At 41.4% G+C, this 25,128-nt stretch overlaps 1 protein-coding gene across 1 annotated transcript in view; it reads left to right on the top strand.

The window, feature by feature from the left end:
- The window catches only part of TPP2 (tripeptidyl peptidase ii), a 194,840-nt gene extending 180,766 nt beyond the window's left edge, over positions 1-14,074 (top strand). Inside the window, exons 30-34 of the mRNA XM_089995478.1 lie at positions 4,348-4,443; positions 5,184-5,282; positions 5,408-5,500; positions 12,372-12,569; positions 13,486-14,074. Coding sequence (XP_089851604.1) covers positions 4,348-4,443; positions 5,184-5,282; positions 5,408-5,500; positions 12,372-12,569; positions 13,486-13,644 — 645 coding nt within the window. The 3' untranslated portion in view covers positions 13,645-14,074. The remainder of the gene's footprint in view (positions 1-4,347; positions 4,444-5,183; positions 5,283-5,407; positions 5,501-12,371; positions 12,570-13,485) is intronic.
- Positions 14,075-25,128: the final 11,054 nt, after the last annotated feature.

Raw genomic sequence — 25,128 nt, 5'->3', positions numbered from 1 at the left:
GAGCTCAGAATTATTTACTGAAGCCGATATCAGTTGTCCTGCAGAATGTAGGCAGCTAACAGAGAGAGTTGAACAACATGACAATTTTAGTCACCAGGAAAATGCAGAAGCCTCACCACAACCCGACAAGTACAAGGACATTGTATATACTCGACGAGAACAGCACAGGCCAACGGCCAGTAGGCTTGGTCATGCATCCTCACAAAATTCTGATCTTAGAAAGTCCAATCAAATTCGACATCCAATTGAGAGATGGGTTAGTTACGAGAATTTTTCCATGGATTTCCAATTATTTTTAACTGCTTTGGACAAAGAGGATGAACCCATTACCTTTCACCAAGCAGTGCATTCTAGACGGTGGGTTGAGGCCATGAATGATGAGATGGAGGCACTACATGAGTGTGGAACTTGGGAGATTATTCCAAGGCCATCAAATGGAAATGTTGTTGGGTCAAAATAGGTATACAAAATCGAATACAAGCCAGATGGCACCATTGAAAGATATAAGGCGAGGCTTGTGGCCAAAGGCTTCACCCAAGAACAGGGACTAGATTATGATGAAACTTTTAGTCATGTTATAAAGATGGGGACAATTCGGCTTATTCTCTCTCTAGCCGTTATGCATGGATGGGCACTAAGCCAACTTGATGTTAAAAATGCCTTTCTTCACGATGATCTAAAAGAGAAAGTTTATATGGAGCAGCCCACATGATATGCTGAAGGAGATCCACAAAGGTATGTATGTAAGTTAAGAAGGGCAATTTATGGATTGAAACAGGCATCACGTTCTTGGTTTGACAGTTTTTCGGTAGCAACACAGTTTTTCACGATCACTCTTAGATCATTCTCTGTTTATATTTAGACAGGGAGATGTAATCACCTTGTTGATCATATATGTTGATGATATTGTTATTACTGAGAACTCTAGAGATCATATTGAAAAGGTCTGCGGTATTTTCTTGGAATTGAGGTTGACAGAAAATCAAATGCCCTAAGTCTCACTCAACACAAATACACCATGGATATCTTAACAAAGGCAGATGAAAGAATGTAAACCTCTGAACCCTCCATGCATCCTTCACTAGAAGTTAAGCTCAAAAGATGGAGATTTATATGAAGATCCTACATCATATCGAAGGTTGGTTGGCATGCTCCAGTATCTCACTTTTACTCGACCTAACATAGTTTACTCGGTCAATCAAGTCTCACAATTTATGCATGAACCCAGGGTAGGGCATATGGAAGCCATTAAAATGATCCTTCGATATTTAAAAGAGACGATTGGAGATGGTCTTCTGTATAAACTGAGCCTGTCAAGAACAACCAAACATGAGATTGTTGTCTACAGCGATGTTGATTGGGGAGGAGATCTAGATGAACGAAGGTCAGTTTCAGGTTATTGTATTTATATTGGGCTGAACTTAATATCGTGGAGCAGTAGAAAACAAAAGGTTGTTGCAAGATCAAGTACAGAATCCGAATATAGATCAATGGCTGCTGCCACTGCTGAAGCCACTTGGATCAGACATATATTGACTGAAGTGGGACAACATATTTCACGAACACTCTTATTGTGTGACAATTAGAGTGCGATTAATGTCTTTCAACCCCATTCATTATAGTCGGGCTAAACATATTGAAATAGACAAGCATTTTGTGAGGCAAAAGGTAGAAGACAAGGAGTTTGAACCTCAATTTGTGAGAACTGAAGATCAAGTTGCAGACTTATTCACCAAAGGGTTAACGAAGGACAAGTTTTGGATACAAAAGGGCAAGTTGTCCATGGTACAAGGCCACGTACAACTTGAGGGAGGGTGAAAATTTAACGTCAGTTTTTTTTTGTATGTATCTTGGATTGGATCCTTAAGATCCAGATCCAATCATTTATGCTTAATATTCTAGACGTCACTTGTAGGTGGACATGTAATTTTTTAATTATTGTTAAGGGTAAACTTGTACCCTAATATGTCTTGTAATACCTATATATTCAATGAGAAAGGACGCCCAGCGTGCGTGTTCCCTCTCTGTTTCGTGTATTCCCCTTTTCCTATTGTCTTTCTGTCTTCTACAGGTAAAAGACTGGAGATCTGACAAGATCCTCCAGCTCTATGCATCACAATCACTGGTGGGGAATACCACCTTTCCTATTGGCTACGTCAAGGAGCCGTGTGATTTTTATGGACTTAGTAAACTAGGCCAATAATCCCAATAATAAGCCAAATGAGCTGATCACCCTTATTTAATAAGGAGCCCACAACTCCGATAAAGTTGTCAAGGGGTCGATATATCATCTGGCCAGCGGACCATTTGCATTTATGTGAACAGACATTTAAATTGCAAATATTTCAATTCAATAAAGAAATATTCTTTTAGAACTGAAGAGTTTCAAATCATTTGAAATAAAATTTCATTTGCTTTTTCAATGCTAACTTTGATTTTCTGAATAACACTTTCAAATAAACTTAAATAGGGAAATATCAAGCCAACAATGACATTTACATACAATTAAAATGGATAATCAAATCCATAAGAGTAGTAGTTAATTACTTTTAAAGCAACTGAAGAAAAATTGATGGCTTTTTGAAAGGATTTAGAAAACCAGTTTAACTTGAAAGAGGTTGTTAAACCACTTTTAATAAGAATACAACTTCATGATTTATGAAAATTAGTAATTTGGAAAAAGATATGAAAGTTGAAAATCAATTATTGAGTTTACCAGGCTAATTACTAAAATCTAAACTATTAAAAACATTCGAAGCTTAAGAAAATCTAGGTTTAATTTTGGAAAACTATGACTAATTGCTCAGGAAAATAAATCATGACTCAATCTTAATGGTTAAAACCATAATTACTTACAAAACTAATAAAACCCTAATTTTAGAAAGCAATGACTACATAGCTACAAAACTAATTTTAAGAAAGCCTAACATTAATTATGAAAACTATAGTTATAAGAAAGTAACTAAGGCTAATCCTTGTTAGCAAACCATAATTAATCACTTGATGTGAAGCTCTGCAAGCCACCCTGGCACCCGTCACTCCTAGCTCCTCTTCTTCCTTTCTCTTCCCTTTCCCATACCCCTCTAAGGGTATTTATAGAAGGGCTAAGGCGGAAAAGGGGTGTACTAGGTTGGTTGGTTATAGGGGAAATTACCATTTTGCCCTTGGCCTTTACGCTCAATAAATTTCCTCATTTTTTTAATCTTTTATTCTCCATTTACTTGGGTTATTACATGTAAATAAGCAAATACCTCTCTATTTGAATCCATTAAAAATAGATAAAATTTCAAATTCCTGAAGCAAAAAGGTCAACTTCAAGGTTTCAGTACAAATTTCAGAATTTTGCAGATGGATCCAAAATTACACCTCTTAAAATCTAAAGTATTTATTTGGTCTTATATTTTTAAAAATTGTCTTATTTTGTGTCAAAAGTTCGGGAGAAAATCTTTCATAATTTAGTTATTAAATTTTTTTGTTTATTATGGTCACTTTTCACAACACCTAGACAGATAAGGACCTAGGTTTGACTTTTATATAAATCGTTATATTTGGAGTAAAATTAAGGCCAGAATTGGGGAAAATAGGGTAGCATATTACAATACTTATTTTGTTGTCATGCGGCCCCATGTCCAAAATGGTAAGTGCTTTCTCAAACTAAAAGATTGGCTACGAATTTTGCACTGTAATCTAGTTTTTTTTTTTAATCTTCCATTAGTTGAGAGAAACTCAAGATGAGACCTCGTTTTCTTATGAAGTAAAACCCCTTTCTCCTTATGCTGTGAGAAACTGTTAAGAAACAATTGATATTTGCTGTTTTTGTGCCACATGGGAAATATATTGCAATCATGTAAAAGTTCAATTAAAAGGGCCCTAATGGAATTTGAAAACCATGGAATTTCTGATGCAGAAAGAGTTTAGGATCTTGTTGAACACTATATAAGTCATTTTCTTCTATATGCAGTATAATGGTATTGATTGAAGCTGATCCATATGCATACATGACAAAATTTAAATTCTTACCATGATCCTGAACCAAAACATGATGCACATATTTTATGAGGCCTAATTTTCTTGATAGCACCATGTGGTCTTCTGTCATTAGTACATGCACCCTGAGACTGCATATGTCCTAATTGAAATAGGTTAAACACCTGTAGATTCTGTTGTAAATCATATAGCAGGCTGCTGCCTCCTAATTTTGTATCATGCATGTATTCTGAAAAAGGCAAGAACACTTCCTGTGAAAAGCCTGAATTAAACACATTGTTGATACCAAGTATTGGGACTGTTGTAGAATTTGTTATTGATTGCGCTTGTAGACGTGGCTGAGTGGGTCTTCTCTTGTAGATGGAGTACCCAAAGTACACACCACTGCTAGTCGAAATCCTGGAGGGCTTGTTGTCTAGGGATAATAATCATGACAGAGCTAGTCACAACAATGAGGTAGTTCTTATTGATTTACTCACTCTTGGGCTCATTCCTTGATTTGATGTTAGATGCATGTGTCACCAATGCTTTTGAGTTGGAAGCTAATCAGAAATGGCCATTAATATTTGTCAGCTCAACTTGGGAGATTAATATTAGTTATAGTCAGTTAAAGTCTGCTTTGGAAAGCTTTTTTCTTTCCTAATGAATTTTCCTCATCCTATCTCTTTAATTCGTTGAGACCAGCTAACAAGGCTTCCACATGCATTTCTTCATTTTGAAAATTGCAAACACCATTTCCTTATTTTTCATTTTTATTGTTTTCTATTAAAGTGAAATGTGTATGCACAGCACATATCACAGTGCAAATGTTTCCAGTATTTTCAGATGTTAGGATATTTATATAAGATATTTAGTGAATATATTTATGATAATTCCTCATGACGTTCTGAAAAGATTTTTTTTATGTTTTCTGTTTTGTAAACAAAATATTTTTCTTAATTCCTTTTTTCTTCTTTGATATTTTTCATTTTTTGATGTTATTGCAAAAGTTTTCTTTTTCCGCTTTTTCCATTTTCAGTTTTGAAAAAGTTCTGATAGTTTCCTGAGGTTTTTCCAAGAAATTGGTTGTTCTCAAATTCTTAGGTGAAATTACCTGCTGAAAATATCTCAATACCAATAGTGGTGGCTACCGATTAACTACTAATAGCATGATCCGATAGATCCTTTCTCCTTCACGAGATGCTTCCTTCATGCAGATCATAACTGCAGCCAATGAAGTTGTTGACAGCATTGATAAAGATGAGTTGGCAAAATATTTCTTGTTGAAAAGTGAACCTGAGAATGAGGAGGATGTGGTAAGTATTATTTTTCTCAACTTGGCCCTCTTTGTTCATTATTCATCTTTTCCTTGGAAAATCATGCCTCCCAGAAATCAGAATTTTTGCCAATCATAGTTCTTGAAAACCTTGCAAATTTACAGAAGCTCCAGAAGAAGATGGAAACAAAACGTGATCAGTTAGCAGAGGCATTATATAGAAAAGGACTAGCACTTGCAGATAATGAGTTTTTCCAGGTATGTATAATATGTATCCTACAATCTCTTGCTTTTGAAGGTCTGGCTCTTCTATGGTTTGAAGGTTTGGCTCTGCTATGGTTTCTGTTTTTTGTGCATGGAGTCTTTATGTATAATCCTTAATTCTTTTGTTTCGAGTAAATTTCAAAGCAACTTGCAAGATGACCCTCAGTTTTGAGCATTTAATGACATTGGTTCCTAACAGTTTGAAGAGCCTTAGATAATGATATTCCTGCAGATTGCAACCTAATCTTTTTGGAAAAAAAAAAAGCCTCAAAAGCTCCTTATCTGCAATATTGAATTTATGAATTGTTGGTGCCTTAGAATGAAAGGTATCAGGGAAAAATCTTTCATCATAGATTTCTCATCTCTTTTTAGTTGATAATGCATGATTTCACCTATTACTTTTGTAAAGGTGGTTTTCTTCAGCTATGTTGCTTTGTTCCCTCTGTCTCAGGCCTTTGATGAGAAATTGTAATATCGTGTATTTTGGTACTTAGGGCTAAGTCTGGGAGAAATTGTAATATCGTGTATTTTTGCTCGAGGAAGTCATGTTTTTGGGACACGTTATTTCTAAGGAAGGAGTGTTCGTGGACCCTGCAAAGGTTGAGGCTGTACTTAGTTGGCAGCAACCAAAGAACGCACGTGATATCAAGAGTTTTCTTGGACTAGCAGGTTACTACAGAAGATTCATTCAGGATTTTTCAAAAATTGTGTTACCTTTGACGAAATTGCTGAAGAAAGAGGCTAGATTCTTATGGGACGAGAACTGCGAGGCGAGTTTTCACTTATTGAAGGAGCGACTTACCAGTGCTCCTATTTTGACCTTACCTTCTGGTAAAGGCGGATTCGTGATTTATACTGATGCCTCTGGGTCTGGCCTAGGGGCCGTGCTGATGCAAAAAGGGAAAGTGGTCGCTTATGCTTCTCGGCAACTTAAAATTCACGAGAAGAACTACCCAACTCATGATTTAGAGTTAGCTACGGTGGTATTCACACTGAAGATATGGTGACACTACTTGTATGGGGAGCAGTTTGAGGCATTCACCGATCATAAGAGCCTTAAGTATCTATTCTCGCAGAAAGAATTGAACATGAGGCAACAGTGTTGGCTAGAATTTCTCAAGGATTACGACTTCACCCTCTCCTACCACCCAGGAAAGGCGAACGTCGTGGCCGACGCCCTCAGCCGCAAAGCACCGGAAGTTTCGATTAATGCCTTATTTGTTGGATGGAGGTTGGTCGAAGACCTAGCCTCTTGGGAACCTTTCGTGATCACTCAAGAGTCAATCGGTTTATCCCACCTTGTTGCTCAACTTGAGCTACTAGTGAGGATCATCAATGTGCAGAAAACGGATGCACGCTACGAGAAGTTGAAGGCCCAAGCGATTCTGGCAGATACACCTTTTCGTCTGAAGGAGGACGGAAGTATATGGTTGAAGGAGCACCTTTGGGTTCCTGATGACCCGGTCTTACGAGATGAAATTCTTGCGGAAGCCCACAAGTCTAGATACACAATTCACCCTGGTGGCACGAAGATGTTCAAGGACCTACAACGCAGTTATTGGTGGAACGGTATGAAGCGAGACGTGACTGAGTATGTATCGAAGTGTTTAACGTGTCAGCAGATCAAGATCGAGCACCAGAGACCCGGTGGGGTCATACAGCAGATAGAGATCCCTCTATGGAAGTGGGAAGATGTTACTATGGACTTCATAGTCGGCCTACCGAGGACGCGGAGGAAGCATGACACGATTTGGGTGATTGTCGATAGACTCACCAAGTCTGCTCACTTCCTACCTATCCGTCTCAACCAATCGTTGGATAGTCTCGCTGATCTCTATGTTAGAGAAATTGTGAGATTGCACGGTGTTCCGGTCTCGATTATCTCGGATCGTGATCCTAGATTCACTTCAAGGTTTTGGGGGCAACTTCAGTTGGCGTTGGGCATAAAGTTGAAGTTCAGCACTGCGTTTCACCCTCAGACTGACGGGCAGTCGGAACGTACGATTCAGACCTTGGAAGACATGCTTCGAGCTTGTATGATGGACTAGAAGGGAGAGTGGGATTCCCACATCAGTCTGGCGGAATTCGCGTATAACAACAGCTATCATGCGAGCATCGGGATGGCCCCATACGAAGCTTTGTATGGAAGGTCATGCCGATCACCTGTTTACTGGGACGAGGTTGGCGAACGAAGATTGGAGGCACCTATAGTTTTGCAACACTATACTCAACAAGTGCAAATGATTCGAGAACGACTCTGTACCGCTCAGAGTAGGCAGAAAAGCTATGCAGATAGACGTCGACGAGAGCTTACCTTCAATATTGGCGAGATGGTTTTTGTTAAGGTATCTCCGACGAAGCGCGTATTTCGGTTCGGAAAGAAGGGAAAGCTAAGTCTTAGATACGTCAGACCGTTTGAAATCCTGGAGCGGATTGGAGAAGCAACTTATCGCCTGGCGTTACCTCCTCAGTACGCTCAGATCCATAATGTTTTTCACGTATTCATGTTGAGGAAGTACGTTCACGATCCATCGCACATCATTCATTATGATAATGTGGACATTAGAAGGGACTTGACATTCGAAGAAAAACCAGTGGAGATCGTCGACCGTCGTGACCAAGTGCTAAGATCAAAGACCATTTCCTTTGTAAAGGTTCGGTGGCAACATCATGGAATTGACAAATGTACTTGGGAACCTGAAAACGATATCAAGGAAAAATATCCTGACCTGTATGTTGACTCTTTAAGGCAATAAATATTTCGCGGACGAAATTCTTTTAAGAGGGGCAGGATGTAAAACCCACAAAAAAAATGTATTGGACCCGGGCCGGGTCGGGTCAGGTCCAGACCCGACCCGGGCCCCTTTTCATTAGGGTTTTAATAACCCGACACAAGAGACAGGGTTTTGGAGAAAACCCTTTCCCCTGTGCGCCGCAACCTTTCCCGCGCCTGCGACCCGATAAGGGAAGCCAATCGAGGCTTCCCCGATTTTTCGCCCTCGAGCTCTTTAAGAGCACTGTAGGGAGGGCGAGGGGAGGCACGCCTCCCTCTCAAAGCCTTTGATCCCCTCGCGACGACCCCCCTCCTCCGTTGTTGCGCTCGCCACCAGCGTCGTCGCTGTGACCCACGCCGGCCACCGCCTCCCAGGTACGACTCTTCTCCTCCCTCTTCTCCTCCTCACCCCACCTCTTTGTCACCTCGCCGGGAGGCCGACAGGCGGCGCACGGCCCCTACTGCGCCCTCCCGCCTCTCTTGTGCTCATCAGAGGCCCGACAGGTGGCCTACGAGGCCCCTGTCGTCCCCTCTTCCCTCTGGGGGTGCGCCGGAGTGCCAGCAGGGGACCAATGGCCCCTGCGACACCCCCTCACCCCTGTGGGTGATAGGGAAACCGACGGGAGGTCGGTTGCCCCCTGTCACCCCTTTCCCGAGCTCTCTCCCTCTCTCTGTCGGCAGGGGTTGGCCCCCTGCCGCCTCTCGACTGTCGGCAGGGGCTGGCCCTTGCCTCCTTGTTGCTGTCGACAGGGGCTAACCCCTGCCGCTTCTTGGCTGTCGGCAGGGGCTGAGCCCCTGCCGCTTCAATGTTGTCGGTAGGGGCTGGCCCCTCTGCCGCATCGATGCTGCCGGCAGGGGCTGGTCCTCTGTCGTTTAGTGTTGTCGGCAGGGGCTGGCCCCCCTGCCGCTTCAGTGCAGTCGGCAGGGGCTGGCCCCCTGCTGTCTCTTGGTTGTCGGCAGGGGCTTAGCCCCTGCCGCTTCATGGCTGTCGGTAGGGGCTCAGCCCCTGCTGCTTTACGCGGGTCAACCCGTTTATTAAACGGGTTGGCTTAAGCCCAACCCGAACCCGCCTAAGGGTCGGGTTGGCGGGTCGTGTCAGAAATTGCCACCCCTAGAGAGAAGGAACTTTGGATTTATGGAGTAACATCATTCTTCTTCAAATTCGGGCCTTAAACCATTAAGAAACATAAAGAATTGTTTCATTTTGACTTGTTCTTGTCGAAGTTGTAGATCCTCAATGGTCTCCCACTTAGGCTTCAAGATGGCAAGTTCCCTCCATAAAAAGGGTCATTTCATTGTTGTAGTCTCGGATGAATTTGTCACCTTGCTTCAAGGACATCATCCTCTTATGAAAGTCCCACCAATGAACCATGTCCTTCCTAGTGTACATGTTTCTCAAGAACTCTCATGCTTCCTTTGTAACACCTCAAAATCTCGAACTTGTAAACTTTTAGGAAAAATTTGAAAGTTTTTCATCAATCCTTTTTCAGAGTTTAAAATGGTAGTTCAATGGAAAATAATGTTTGAAAGAACAAGTCAACGGACCTTGGGTGCATTATAGGTGAACCTTACCTTTTGCACAGAGATTTTGGATCTTCATATAATCATTGAAACCACATAGCTTTAAAAAAGTTTTGATAAATAAAGTTTATACAAAAGAGATGTTACAAAAAAAACCTTATACAAAATTACAAAAAAAAGTAGGTTCTTGATGTCATGATGTCATCACGTCATCGTCTGTCGCATCAACCTAATCATCACCTGTATCCCATAAAACGGGTCAGACTTATGAAAGCCTGGTAGGTGCGTAGATATCAAAAGTCAGAACAAGACTAACATATATGTTATTCTTTTCGCAACATGCAGTTTCAGAATAAGTAAAATGATCATGATAATCTTATTTGGATAATTACTGACCTATGGATACGCACAGGATAAAATGTTAAAAAAACTGAGACTTTTTGGGGGTTTATTATTCTATTTATTTTGATATTCCGGGCAACTAGTTGAGTCCGCTCCCAAAGGGACGGCCTATTGACCGAAAGAGAATTTTTCAGAAGCATAAATGACAAGGGATGCATCTGAACTTCTGCAGAAGTCAGTGCGATCTACCACCTAGGATAATATTTGGTAGCTCTGTCCCCTAACTCCGATGATCGGGAACACTGAGTTATTGTTACTCAAGGAGCATAGTTGCTAACAACTTGTCAATTGAAGTTTTTGTACCATCCCATTCTCTCTCTTGGTAGAACCAAAGAGACGAATGAGTATGTCAGGTCTTATTTTAACGGACGACTTATTCTACATGTGTAACACCCCAAAAATTTAAACTTGTAAACTTTTAGAAGAACTTGAAAGAGAACAGAAAATATTTTGTTTTTCAGAGTTTTTGTTTTAGCAAATCAGTGAAAACGATTTTCGAAATGACAAGTCGACAAACCTTGGGTGCATTACCGTAAAACTTCCATTTCACAATGGATTTGCATATTCGTAACAACATTTAAAAACCATATGCATTAAAAGATAATTTCAAGTTTATACGAAATGGGATTTCCTTAGGAAACCCTTATACAAAATTTAAAACCCAAAAGATATATCCAGGACACGGAATGCCAGAAGAAACACTAGGATCTTGATGCCATCTTGCAATCACGCCATCGCTTGTCGTGTCGCTCAGACCTAATAATCATTTGTACCTATAAAATGGGTCAGTTTTACAAAAAACTGGTAGGTACACAAGTAACAATTTAGAACAAATCTAACACATGCTTTATTTCATACATGATATGCAATTCAATATAAGTGAACAAGATAACTTTGTTTCGATATGACTTGAGATGTCATGAGTTCTCTAATAAGTCTTGGAAAAATCTTGGCATTTAAAATGTGAAAATATGCAACACTAAAGTAAAGAAAATAATTGATCTTACTAGTATCTAAGTTTTGCAAAAGATACAAAGGGAAGTTAGGCAAGTTTTAAATTTTAGGACATTTAGAATAAAGTTGAAAAATTGAAAAAAGTGAATGCTTTGATGTATGGATAAATATTTGTTTCTATTCATCGTATGGAACTATTGAGTTGAAATAAACTTTTTCATATTTTTCTATACTTTTTTTGTAAATTGGACCCTATGATGTCATCTACAAGGTCTGGTTTGTAGAAAGTGTTTTAAATCATGTGATTGCAATATGTAACCGGGTTTTTAAGGGTTTCAAAAATCATTGGCCCACAATGTACCAAAATTGTATGACTCTAAAAATTCATATTTTTACATCTGAAAAACATGATTCAAGGTTTGATTCTTACCAAATAAACAATACTGAATGCATCTATGCAGTCAGATTGAATCGATACAGCTTGAACCTATGATTTCTAGCTCTATAGTTCCGCACCTTCGTTTGTACCAAATATAAACCTATAATGTGTGTGTGTTCTATGTATGATAAGATGGATAAATGAGCAATCAAACCGAGCTTGGTCATGATTATTCTGCCTCTAACTGACCTCAAGGTTGTTCATAATGAAAAGTTGAGCTGGAGCTCAGGTTCAACGGTAAATTAGCCCAACTCGAACAGTTAGAGTTTGGCCCATGTTTGGCCATTGTACACCTGTAGTGCTCCTACTTAAAGCTTGTATGTAATGCATGATAATGTGAATATAGATTATCTGAAAGAAAACTTCAGCTTCTTATTTAGACTGCTTCCCTGAGTACAAATATGGTTGGTAGCCGTTGAGCACTTCAGATGGCAAATTGTTGTTAATGTGAACATCTGTGTGAGATGTCGGACAGCAATATGATAAGTGAAACTTTGTGCAGTCATCAGAAAACGTTTATTGCAACTTTTCAAGAGCTTTAGTTACCACAAAACTATTTTACCAACTGTTTTAGTGTATCTGCAATTTCACAGAATCTGACCAAAATGAAGGCTAGTCAGGTCTTAAAATCTTTCAGTTAACCTCTTAATTTTGATCACACATTTTTTTTCTTATTTTTTTTTTTAATATTTTATGATGAATTCTTGAGTTTCCCTGGGATTCTTGGAAGTTAGTGAGCTAGTAGTTGAGCTTTTAGTCTCCATGTTCTGTATTAGGTTGAAAAACCACTATGTGCAACTGAGAATCTAGAGCAAACGGTTGATGGATCCAGCACTACATCTGGGGAGTGTCCAGATTTGTTTGAAGAGAACTTCAAAGAACTAAAAAGATGGGTGGATGTTCGATCATCCAAGTATGCATTGCTTTCGGTGTTACATGAAAAGCACTGTAGGCGACTTGGAACAGCACTGAAGGTAATTTATGTTTCTTGTTGCTAAGTAATTGCTTTATATTTGATTCAGCGAGCACCAGTCCCAAAGTTTTAGGATATATTTGTGTTTGTTTGCCCAAGAAAGCATGAATTTTTGGAGCGAAATATTTATGCCTGGTGATCCAGGTAATTCTTATTTTTTTTTACCAGTTCTAGTTCATTTTATAAGCTTTTCGACCAGGCCTTGAGCAATCCACTCTTGGCAGTTGGGTGTTCTTTATAAATTCCATCTGTTAAGCCACCTATACTGAGAAAGTCTCGTGCAATCAATCCCTCGTTCAAATGTTTCACATACGTTGCAAGAACTTAGTTTTCTAATTCATCAAAATTGTTGCAAGAATCTCTAAAGCTTTATATTGTGGGAACAGTCTGGTTATCTTTCACATATATGGCACCTTTAATATAGAATGCATCCTTGTAACCATTGTGACAAATATCAGAATTTTCTTCTCGAAAAAACATGAGAAATTGGCTAGCCAATATTTTCCAATTAAAAATGCCAGAAATTTTTAATTTTTTTATTTTATATGCCTTACTTTTGTTTTTCAAATATCAATTTTACTTAATTGATTTTATCAAAAAAAGAAAGATTGCTTTGTTCATAAATTATATGTTCTCTATCTCAAAACAATTTATAAGCATCTTATTATATCTTTTACGTTTTTATTCCATATGAGTTCTCAATATGCATTTATTTGCCATAGCATGAAAAATGGATAACTTGTTTGATTCTGTAGTTTGTAAAAGTATATAGACATAATCAATATATCCCCATGGATGTCGGTTTAACAAATCAATCTCCTGAACAAAATTCCATCCGAAACTGTTCTGCTGGAACTTCCATGGGAACGTATAGACTAGCATTCATTCCTTGTCAAAATTGGCACACTGTTTTGCAGGTATTGGGCAATCTCATGCAGGATGATTCTGAGCCACCAAAGAAGAAGCTCTATGAATTGAAGATCGATCTTCTTGATGAGCTTGGCTGGGCCCATGTTGCAGCATATGAACGGAGATGGATGCTTGTGCGGTTCCCACCATGTTTGCCTTTATTTTAAAGGGTTTTAGTGTTTAGCATACTTGTGTAGCTTATTCCACCGTCATTTTTAATTTAGACCGTTTATTAGTTTGCAAGTTATTAGAACAATATGGGAAAGATAAACCAAGAAACACTGAAGTGCTACACTGTCTGAGGCGCATGGATGGGGTACAATGAAGCACGTATGCGAGCACGCATCTGGCTCCAGTCGCAATCAAATGATCGCTGGCACCGTATCATATACTTTGCATTTGACAACTGACTGCCATAAATTTGAACTTAGCGAATTTTTTTAGTGTGTAATCATTCTGCTATGAAATTTCTCACCCAGCTTTAAGCTGATTGATGAACAATAAAGATTACACATGCATCACACCCTGAGATTCCTGAGATTTTCGCTAGATGCTCAGACTGATTTCATTTAATAAACAAGCTGAGCTCCAACTTGACATAGGGTTCCTTGGGTTGAACAAGCTGAGTTTGGACAAACACACATATACTGTTGGACAAATTTAATGTGTTTCTGTAAATGCTCCACAAATTTAAAAATTTGTCCGGTGTCTAATTTTTCAAGTTCTCAACTTTTTTAGGACTTGTTTACCCTTAGCACGAGTGGATCTCCTGATTTTTGTTTTTTACGTTGCAATGGTCTTCCAATCTCGCTAAATTTTACTAAAAATGGAATTCACAAAATATTTTTTGCCAAAATCATGTAATTTGCACTAGTATGAATTTTGTAACACTGCCTGCAAAAATCCATTACTTGCGAATTTCGTCAAGAGTTTGGCATTTGTGGTTGCGAGAGTTTGCCTTTCAATGCAGAATTCATAAAAAGTTTACAAAATTCATGAACTTTTGCATGTCAACTTATGGATATGAAAATTTTCATTTTAGTGTGTGTGTGTGGACGATTAGATTGTTGTGAAAGTTTACTTTTGATGAAAAATTAATAAAAAATGTTTATTTATGCATTCTGTCAACTTTAAGCAATGTAAGATTTCGTTTTAGCGTGTGAATTTACCTATATATATAGGCATTTGTATTCATTTTTCTTTTTGTTTGTATGTAGAAAGAGCGGTAACCCTTTTTCCTTTAGAACCTTAACTATTTTTTTTTTGTATTCTTATGAAAGTTTTTTCTTTTCATTCTGATGTTCATCAATTTTGTAACGCCCCAAATTTCAAACTTGCGAACCTTTTTAGAAAAACAGACAAGAGACTAGAAATATCTCTTTCCTTCAGAGTTTGTTTATGAAATCAACGAAAGATTTTTCTTTTGATAAATCATAAGGCAAGTTGAACACTTTGGGCACGTTAGCTAAAAGAACCAAAATTCACAAGATTCGGATATCCTAAGGGAAATCCGATACAAACCCAAGCGTGCAGAACGCGAGCTAAGAACAGGAAGAAGAAGTCTTGAAGTCATCTTGCAATCGCGCCATCGCCCGTAGTGTACCTAATCATCACTTGAACCCATAGAATGGGTTAGTTTCGCAAAAAACTGAATTAAGTATATTTAATTCAGTAAGTTACGTAGTTTAAAGTAGATATGCAATTAAACAGGTAAGCAATGCAAGCAGGTGAATAGTGCAAATGTGTAAGTAGTACAAGCGAATAAGTAGTGTGAGCGAGTAAGTAGTGCAAGCGAGTCAGCAGTGCAAATGCGTAAGTAGTTCAAAGCAAGTAAGCAGTGCAACTGACAAACGCAGCATATGATTCAATTGATCGTAGGTTGTGAACCACCACGCAACTAGCTTGTTCTCGTTCCTAAAACGAGGTCTCTGCATCTAATTACCATCAGGACATCGTTTGTCGCTCACTACTTCTAACAAACGCTTTGTCCTGAACAACCTTAATCTATTCTCATCTCTTGAGGCCTTACGCGGTCAACTATCACCTGTTATGACTCACAAAGGCGTCATACTTTCTCAGAAAAGCTCACCCTTCCATAGAAGGTCCAAAACGTAATCACTAATCAAATCGCTAACGATCTGATTCTCACATCTGAGTCCTGCATGTAATCATGCTAAAACAAAAAATTGAAACTATGAATTCATAGTTTGCTATCACAACCAATCTCAGAAGATCATCACAGTTCACCATAACTTTTTATGGTAAGCAAAAACACAAGATTCGCATCGGATCGCTCGGTTCGGGAGATATATGACCTGACAAGGAATTATTGCCCTAGAGGGTATACTTGATCTTGGACCATACACTTCCTCACAGGAGTTCACCGTCTTTGCGGCTACCCGTTCGTGGATAGTGTATGTCCTCACAGAGAATCTTCTACTCTAGCCCGGTCACCTGATCTTGATCATACATACCCCCACAGCGAAACCTTTGGGAAGTCGGTCTCCAACAAATGTCATATCCAATGAAAATTATTGTGATACACACATCAACACAAATGACTGCTCTCAGGGTCGATAGCCACTAATACAAACGACAAGATCAACGCCGGATCACCTGGTCTGGGAAATGTATAACCTCACAAGGAATTTCGCCCTAGATGGTATACCTGGCCTTAGACCATACACTTCCTCACAGGAGTTCACCGTCTTTGCGGCTACCCGTTCATGGACAGTGTACATCCTCACAGAGAATCTACCACTCTAGCCGAGTACCTGGTCTTGATCATACACGCCCTCGCAGATAATCCTTTGGAGATCAGGTGCTCGACAGACACCCCACTCAGTGATACATGCATCAATAATCGACTGCTCTAAACCATTGACCGCCTCGGGGTCGGTAGCCACAATATGGGTACAATCATACATATCAGCAATATGCATCGTATCACTTCACATAGAAGCATATAATCCTACGCATCGTGTTCTTGCCACAAGGAATATTGCAATCTTCAAATAGGCCCTCAAAGCATGTGTAAACGACACATGAGAACCCGCAGATATGGCAATCCAGTTGATTCTATGGTTGAAGGGTGACTAACTCTACCCGCCAGCCAAACAAAACAACTGAATAAGGCAAGCACTCATAACAATGCTCGTAAAACATATAATTACCATAAAATGGCTCAGTCCATCAACATGTAATTAAATTAATCGTAAGGCATAAACCATTGCATCACAAGCCATTCATAAGGAATCATACGGCAGCAGTTATATCATAATATGTAAGCAGCTTATAAGACAAGCGGCCACATCAATCCTAGTTGCCACCAGTTCGTAGCGTACGAGCTGTATGCAATCACATCAATCATAAGAGATGCAATCCAACAAGTGTTACGCTACAATAAGCACCAAACAGTTCAACCAAGGGATAAAGCAAGTCACATGCTAATATGTAGCAACTGACATAATGCTATTATTATAAGCATTTAACTAGTATGAGAAGCTCCTTATTACTCTGCAAAGAATTGCGTAAGTAGTTTAACCAACTAGAGTAACGCCTTGACAGGCGTGCATAACTCAACGAGTAGCATACTGAACTATCGAGCAAGCAAGTGAATTAGTAGTGTAAGCGAATCCGTAGTGCAAGCGAAGCAGTAGTGCAAGCGAATCAGTAGTGCAAGTGAATTCGTAGTGCAAGCGAATCTCACGACCCAACGACCAGTGTGAACAGACTTTATGTTTCGATAATTACTAGCTTGCGGGTACGCGCAGGCAAAACGTAGAAACAATTGAGATTAGTTCGGGCGTCTGTTATTCTATGTATTTTCAATAACCCGAATAGCTAGTTGAGTTCGCTTCAAAGGGATGGCTTTAGCTGAGAGAGGATTCCTCAATGGAGGCAGTGCCACGGACGCATTCAACTTCTGTAGAAGTGTTGAGCTAACTAATGTAGCCCCTTTCCCCTAACTCCAATGACTGAGGAGGCCGGATCAAATGCCCGTGGGGTGGTTGTTAACAACCTGTCCATTGGAGTTTGTACCGCTCTGTCTTCTTTCTTAACAGACACATAGAAGTGAATAGGTACGTTAGGGGTTGCTTAACTAACGACCCATTCTATGTTGTGGTCTTTAAACCACTCGAGCATCTTGCCTGTGAAGGCGAATGTGAGGTCATTTATGTGATTACAACATTTTGCATTTAGCGTTGTTCGAGGTCGCACGACCATCTCATCTGATCATCGCAGTACTAGACGTGTCGTGCATGACTACAAGTACTCTAGGATGAAGGGGGGTATAGCTCCTCAATAGAAGCCTCAACAAGAGTGTTTCACAAAGATGCAAAGTTTATCAACTTTACTTTATCTTTTGAAACAGCAGTACCTTGTACCAACATTATGCATGTGATTATCTTGAATCGCATCCGCTATCGAGGTATCTACATGCATCGCATGACTTGATACCGGCCTTGATAGACGGGATACGGGTTTCTCAACAGAACACCCGCTAAGAAGTTCGCTTGAACCCCCAATTCAGGATTACCCGAGATATGCCAAAAATGCGAGCAGAATCAGCCAATCACATCCTTCCAAATGCTTCGATTTGTAGCAGTCTTTGATGCTTTTGCGTAGCTCCCTAAAATCTCAAGTCGACTCTGCAGGACTGCGCACACAAAGAGCCAGGATCCTTACGAGGTATCCCTCTCCTTAGACGAAGGTGTATCGCCAGCTCCCGACTGAACTCTTGTCGCAAGAGGGAGTGATAGATGTCTCTTGCATCCTTCACGAGGAAGCCTCAAACGCGTATGCAATGAGCGAGAACCTGAGCATCATCTGCAATAGCAAGGCAGTAACAACACATATGCAAAAGCAAGAGCCTGGCGCAAAGCGTGACGGCAAGGTAAAGGCGGTAAGCAGGAGTGCAACCCAAAACCTTTACGTGATGCGCAACAGCAAAGTAAAGACTGTAAGCAGGAGTGCAACACAAAACCTTTGCGCGATGCGCAACGGCAAAGTAAAGAACAAGGATCGTGAAACCACATCCTTGAGTTAAATGCGTATTTGTATAAATATATATATATATATATATATTTCTATATATATATATATATTTCTATATATATATATATAATGGTCCTTTTTTAGTTAATTGAACTTAATTCAATTGTTCAAGTCTTTTGTGCAATCTTTCTTTACCTTTAAGAATTGCAAGCTTGCTGTCGTCTGCGGATGTACGCGATTGGCGGCTCGAGTCGCGGAGCGCGAGCGAGACCCATTGTACGAGCTGCAAAAGTAGCGATCTTAGCAAGTTAATACCGAAATAGAAAGTCAGGGGCACTATTGTCGTCCTGATGTAAGGGAAGCAGAAGCAGGGACATCGTCCACATGCGCACCTACTATAAGCGCAAGAAGCAGGAGCAGGGGCTGCGAGCCCCTACTGACTTGCTGCCAGCGGACTCCGAGGAGGCAGGGGGTTCACCCCTGCCCTCATAAAGCTAGGGCAGGAAGGGTTGCGCCCCTGCCTGACAAGGTAGAAGAGAGGCAGGGTCAAAGCCCCTGCCTGTCAACAACGAACGGAGGTCCGCCTAATGCCAGGGAAAGGCGAGGCAAGGGGTCTTGCCTCGGCCAGCCAAAAAACAATGAAGGCAGGAGCGATGCCCCCGCCTAACGAGAAAAGAGGCACAAGGAGGGCTCGGCTCCCTCCCCTGCCGTAACAAAAATCAGGGAGGGGCTCGACCTCCTCCCCTGTCAAAACAAAGAGCAGGGAGGGGGCTCAGCCCCTCCCCTGTCATAACACGAAGCAGGGAGGGGGCTCAGCCCCTCCCCTGCCATGATAGGGAGCAAGGAGGGGCTCAGCCCCTCCCCTGCCAAAAGGGGATGCAGGGAGCAGCGAGGAGGGGCTCGACCCCTCCCCCGACGAACAGAAGCAGGGAGTCGTGCCCCTCCCCTGTTGTACAGAGGGAACAGAGAGGAGGGGGGGCGAGCCCCTCCTATGTCGTAACAGGAGGCAGGGAGGAGGGCTCGGTCCCTCCCCTGCTGTTACAGAGAGGACAGAGAGGAGGGGGGCGAGCCCCTCCTCTACTGTAACAGGAGGTAGGGAGGAGGGCTCAGCCCCTCCTCTGCCTTGACAGAGAGGAGGGGGGCGAGCCCCTCCTTTGCCGTAACAGGAGGCAGGGAGGAGGGCTCGGCCCCTCCCCTGCCTTGACAGAGAGGACAGAGAGGAGGGGAGGCGAGCCCCTGCTCTACAGTAACCGAAGCAGGGAGGGGGCTCAACCCCCCCCCCCCTCCCTAACCGTAACGGAAAGCAGGGAGGGGTGTTGTGCCCCTCCCCTGCTAAAAGGGGGCACAAGGAGGGGGTTTGACCCCTCTCGTGGCCACACAGAGAGGTGAGGGAGAGAGAGAAGAGACTGAGAGGGAAAAAGAGGAGAAGGTGCATACCTGGTGGTCGCCGGCGGCGGCAGCGTCGACGTCGAAGGGGGTCGCAGGTGGCGGCGTCGGAGGTTGTTGAAAGGAGGAGCTCGTTGGAAGAGAGCTTGCCGGAAGGAGGGGGTCGTCGATGGCCACTACTCGGTAGACGTGAGGTCGGGTACGGAGGCATCGTAAAGAACAAGGATCGCGAAACCGCATCCTTGGGTTAAATGCGTATTTGTATATATATATATATATATATATATATATATATATATATATATATATATATATATATATATATATATATATATATATGGTCCCTTTTTAGTTAATTGAACTTAATTCAATTGTCTAAGTCTTTTGTGCAATCTTTCTTTACCTTTAAGAATTGCAAGCTTGTTGTCGTCTGCGGATGTACACGATTGGCGGCTCGAGTCGCGGAGCGCAAGCGGGACCCGTCGTACGAGCTGCAAAAGTAACGATCTTAGCAAGTTAATACCAAAATAGAAAGTCAGGGTCTCTATTGTCGTCCTGATGTAAGGGAAGCAGAAGCAGGGACATCGTCCACATGCGCACCTACTATAAGCGCAAGAAGCAGGAGCAGGGGCTGCGAGCCCCTACTGTCTTTCTGTCAGCGGACTCCGAGGAGGCAGGGGGTTGCACCCCTGCCCTCATAAAGCGAGGGCAGGCAGGGTTGCGCCCCTGCCTGACAAGGTAGAAGAGAGGCAGCGTCAAAGCCCCTACCTGTCAACAACGAACGGAGGTCCGCCTGATGCCAGGGAAAAGCGAGGCAAGGGGGCTTGCTGCGGCCAGCCAAAAAACAACGAAGGCAGGGGTGATGCCCCCGCCTAACGAGAAAAGAGGCACAAGGAGGGCTCGGCCCCCTCCCCTGCCGTAACAAAAATCTGGGAGGGGCTCGACCCCCTCCCCTGTTAACACAAAGAGCAGGGAGGGGGCTCAGCCCCTCCCCTATCATAAAACGAAGCAGGGAGGGGGCTCAGCCCCTCCCTTGCCATGATAGGGAGCAAGGAGGGGCTCAGCCCCTCCCCTGCCAAAAGGGGATGCAGGGAGTAGGGAGGAGGGGCTCGATAACTCCCCTGACGAACAGAAGCAGGGAGGAGTCGTGCCCCTCCCCTGCCGTACAGAGGGAACAGAGAGGAGTGGGGGCAAGCCCCTCCTCTGTCGTAACAGGAGGCAGGGAGGAGGGATCGGTCCCTCCCCTGCTGTAACAGAGATGACAGAGAGGAGGGGGGTGAGCCCCTCCTCTACCATAACAGGAGGCAGGGAGGAGGGCTCGACCCCTCCCCTGCCTTGACAGAGAGGAGGGGAGCGAGCCCCTCCTTTGCCGTAACAAGAGGCAGGGAGGAGGGCTCGGCCCCTCCCTTGCCTTGACAGAGAGGACAGAGAGGAGGGGAGGCGAGCCCCTGCTCTGCCGTAACGGAAGCAGGGAGGGGGCTCAACCCCCCCCCCCCCCCCTCCCCAACCGTAACGGAAAGCTGGGAGGGGTGTCGTGCCCCTCCTCTGCTAAAAGGGGGCACAGGGAGGGGGTTTGACCCCTCTCGTGGCCACACAGAGAGGTGAGGGAGAGAGAGGAGACTGGGAGGGAAAAAGAGGAGAAGGCGCATACCTGGTGGTCGCCGGCGGCGGCAGCGGTGACGTCGAAGGGGGGTCGCAGGTGGCGGCGGCGGAGGTTGTCGAATGGAGGAGCTCATCGGAAGAGAGCTTGCCGGAAGGAGGGGGCTGTCGATGGCCACTACTCGGTAGACGCGAGGTCGGGTACGGAGGCATCGCCGACGAGAGAGAAAGAGAGAGAGAGAGAGAGAGAGAGAGAGAGAGAGCAGAAGAGGGGAAGGGGTTTCGTATTTAAACCCCCCCCCCCCCCTTCTCGCTGTCTTTAGAAAGTGTGAGGGGGGCGGTACCCCCATTTGCGTTCGGGTCAGGTCCGGATCCGACCCAAATCCATGCTTAATTTAATTTATTTATTTATTCTATTTATTACAGATTTTTTCTGTTAGTTTTTTCACTCCATTTTGGCTATTTTGTTGTTTTCAAACTTTTTTTTACTTATAGAAATGAGCAATTAATAGCCTTGTAGTGTTTTTGTTTGATTTGTGTATTGTGTATATTTCTTTGTTGTGAATGTTTTATTTATGTAACCATATGTTTTATTTAATATTTGTCATCAAATTTACTGTTTAGGATTTTTTTGTATATATATATTTGTTGTATTTTTGTAATATAAAAATGTCACTCTTCTGATAATGGATCCTGCTTTGGGGATTGATCTTTTCAAATCTTTGTCATTCTTACTCCAGTGGATGTAGTTGGGGTTGACTGTGCACAAGCATTTAATATGGGTTAATGAGGTTATTATGGGTTGTTTTTTTTAATGGTTGTTGTTAACGGAATGATACGTTGTGTAGTTGATATAGGCAGTTATGATGACTTCTAAAAGGCTATGGGTATTTTAATGTAACACTGATCAACATATTTGAATATCTATATTGATCTCTAAAAACATCTTTAAGAAATTTGTAGCATTGATGTATTGTAAAATCGGATATGTAGAAGAGTCAATGATCTTTCAGTATAAGTATTCTTCAAAATGAGATGGCTAACATATATGGATATATTTTGGACGATGATGACGTAAAATCAATGTTATATAGTGGTGATGTTTACTTAGTTGCTAGTGAAGCTATAGGTCCTAGTAAAAGTAATCGAGAAGACATTGTTTGTAAAGTTAAATAAGAAGTTGTTGGTTGCAAAGTCAGAAGTAATGTACAAGTAGTCAGAAGTGGTGCATAAGAATCAGTTGATGAATGAAATGATGGGAATCTTGTGGATAATTTATCTCAAACACATTTATGTAATGAGTTCGGTCCTTTAGAGAACATCTCGTTGTTCTAAACAGTTAACAATGAGAGGATTATTGTAGAGGATGTGAAACCATGTAGTCAAACCAGTATTGGTGATCTTCATCGTAGTAAGTTTGATGACACCCAACCTTTCAATACAGATGACAAATCTATATAAAGGTTGTTGAACTTTTTAATTTATGTTTGAGTTGGATTTGTTATTTTTATTGTTAATCTTAAAAGTTGGAAATGCAGGAATGTTGCATACATGAAAGCAAATGGAGCGATATATACGATAAATTTTTATTTAGTTTGTGCAATCGATCAATCCATTTAGGATAGCAGCAATGACAATCATAATGTAGAATCAGATGATAACGATGATGATAATTATACCATGTCGATTGAGCAGTAATCAGAAATGATAGGAGATGACCAAGACAGTGATGATATGCGATAAATAATGGTGAGTGAAAACGATGCATGAATGACATTTGGGAAGTCAAACCTGTAGTTATCATTTAATGATTTCTCATTCAATGAAAAGCAATTAAAAACCATTGAAGTTGAGGCATCTGAGTTGTATGATGAGTTGCGCTTGTGCTGGTGCTTTTTTGAAATCCAATGTTTGTGCTGGTGCTTTATCAAGATCCAATGCCCATACTGGTTGCTCTTTCAGATCCAGTTCTTATATTGGTTTCGCATCAAGATTCAGGCTCATTGCCAATTTTCAGATCTTCGAGTCACCAATTTTTACCAAGAAGACCTCTGGGTCACCCAATTTCATCAAACAAACATTCGGGTTATCAATATTATTAAAGTCAATCATTTTTGGGCCTACGGGTTGCATTTGCCAATCATGGTCTTTCAAGATTTGACCCTTGTGTCAAAATCATTTGCCAATTGGCTTTTTATCAATTATCAATCATCTTTCTTGTGGGGAACCATTTTTCCAGGGAGAGTTCAAGGGAGCTCGTTCTTTTCGCATGCAATCAGTTCTTCGTTCGTAAGAACCCTGTTTCCAGGGAGAGTTTGAAGGGACTTGTTTCTTCGCGAACAATTTGCAAAATAATCTTTATTGTCACACAAGGAATCCTGTTTCCAGGGAGAGTTTCGACGGAAGCTCATTTTTCTTGTGGCCCTCAATGTCTTTTTTTAGACCACCCCTGCCATTGAGGATCCTTTTTACAGGGAGAGTGTGATGAACTCGCTCCTCTATGACAATTTATCGACCTTATCCAATTGATTGCCTTTTCATAAGAGAAGCCTAAATTTAGGGAGCTTTGACGAAAACTTGATTTCTCTTTGAAAGTCTCGTTTTGCAAACACCCCCTCTTCGGGGAAGAGAGGAGTATCTTTTTTTCACTCGTTCAAGGCAAGGGTCAAGCCTGAGTCTCTCCTTTGGGGAAAGGAGAAGAGAATCTAATCACGGATGTGTCAATCGGATGTCAAGCAAGGATTTCATGAATATTTTACCAATTTGCTATAAAAAAATAGTTGTTGATCTTAAAACTTTTATTGCACAAAATTTCACCTCATATTACCTTCGGTATTCCTTCGAAGCGGGCAAAGACTTTTGCGAAGAAAGACTCAAAATTTAAGCTTTTCTGTTAGTCAACCAAAATGATGAAGAAAAATCCTCGATATGACCAGTAAAGGAAAATTCAATGATATTGAAAGGCCATAAGTGAATTGATATTGATCACAGCTATGGCGCATTTTTAAAGACTATTCTTCTGGTAATAAGGCAGCAGAAATATCCTGGGTGATAAAAAGAATTCACTCAATCCCTTCAATCGTTCAAGCTACAATTAATTATCTGCAAAGGGGATCTCTCAATTATCGTCAAGTTGAAGACTGATATATGAGTTAGACCTCTAGGGCCAAAGGAGACTCGGATCATCTCCAAGTTGAAGGAGCATATGACATGTCCTTCTAGAAAAAGTTCATATCATCACCAAGTTGGAGACTGATGTGATGAACCTCCCTCAAAACCCTAAAAGATATTTGATCAATGTTATCATCAAGATATTTCAATCAAAGAGATCATATCATTAATCTAATTCCTGGGACCAAAGAAGACTCAGAACATCTCCAAGTTGAAGGAGCATGTGATGTGTCCTTTTAGGAAAAATCTGAACATTATTACCAAGTTGAAGGTTGGTGTGATGAAATTCTCGCCAAACCCCAAGAGAGCTCAATTTTATGTCTCAAAAGAGTGCAAAAAGATCATCATAAGTAAACCTCAGATATCAAACTACCAAGAATTTTCTTTATTCATGTGAAATTCTTTTATCAATATATTTTCACCAATTGCTTTTATGAAACTAAGAATATTTCCTCTCTTTTCATATCAAGGAAATGGATAGCTTCCTTAAAGAAACC

Source organism: Nuphar pumila, chromosome 2, assembly GCF_984573655.1.
Source record: "Nuphar pumila chromosome 2, dmNupPumi1.hap1.1, whole genome shotgun sequence".
Classification (NCBI taxonomy): domain Eukaryota; kingdom Viridiplantae; phylum Streptophyta; class Magnoliopsida; order Nymphaeales; family Nymphaeaceae; genus Nuphar; species Nuphar pumila.
Note: the sequence above shows the minus strand (reverse complement) of the source record. Positions and strands in the feature narration are given on the sequence as shown.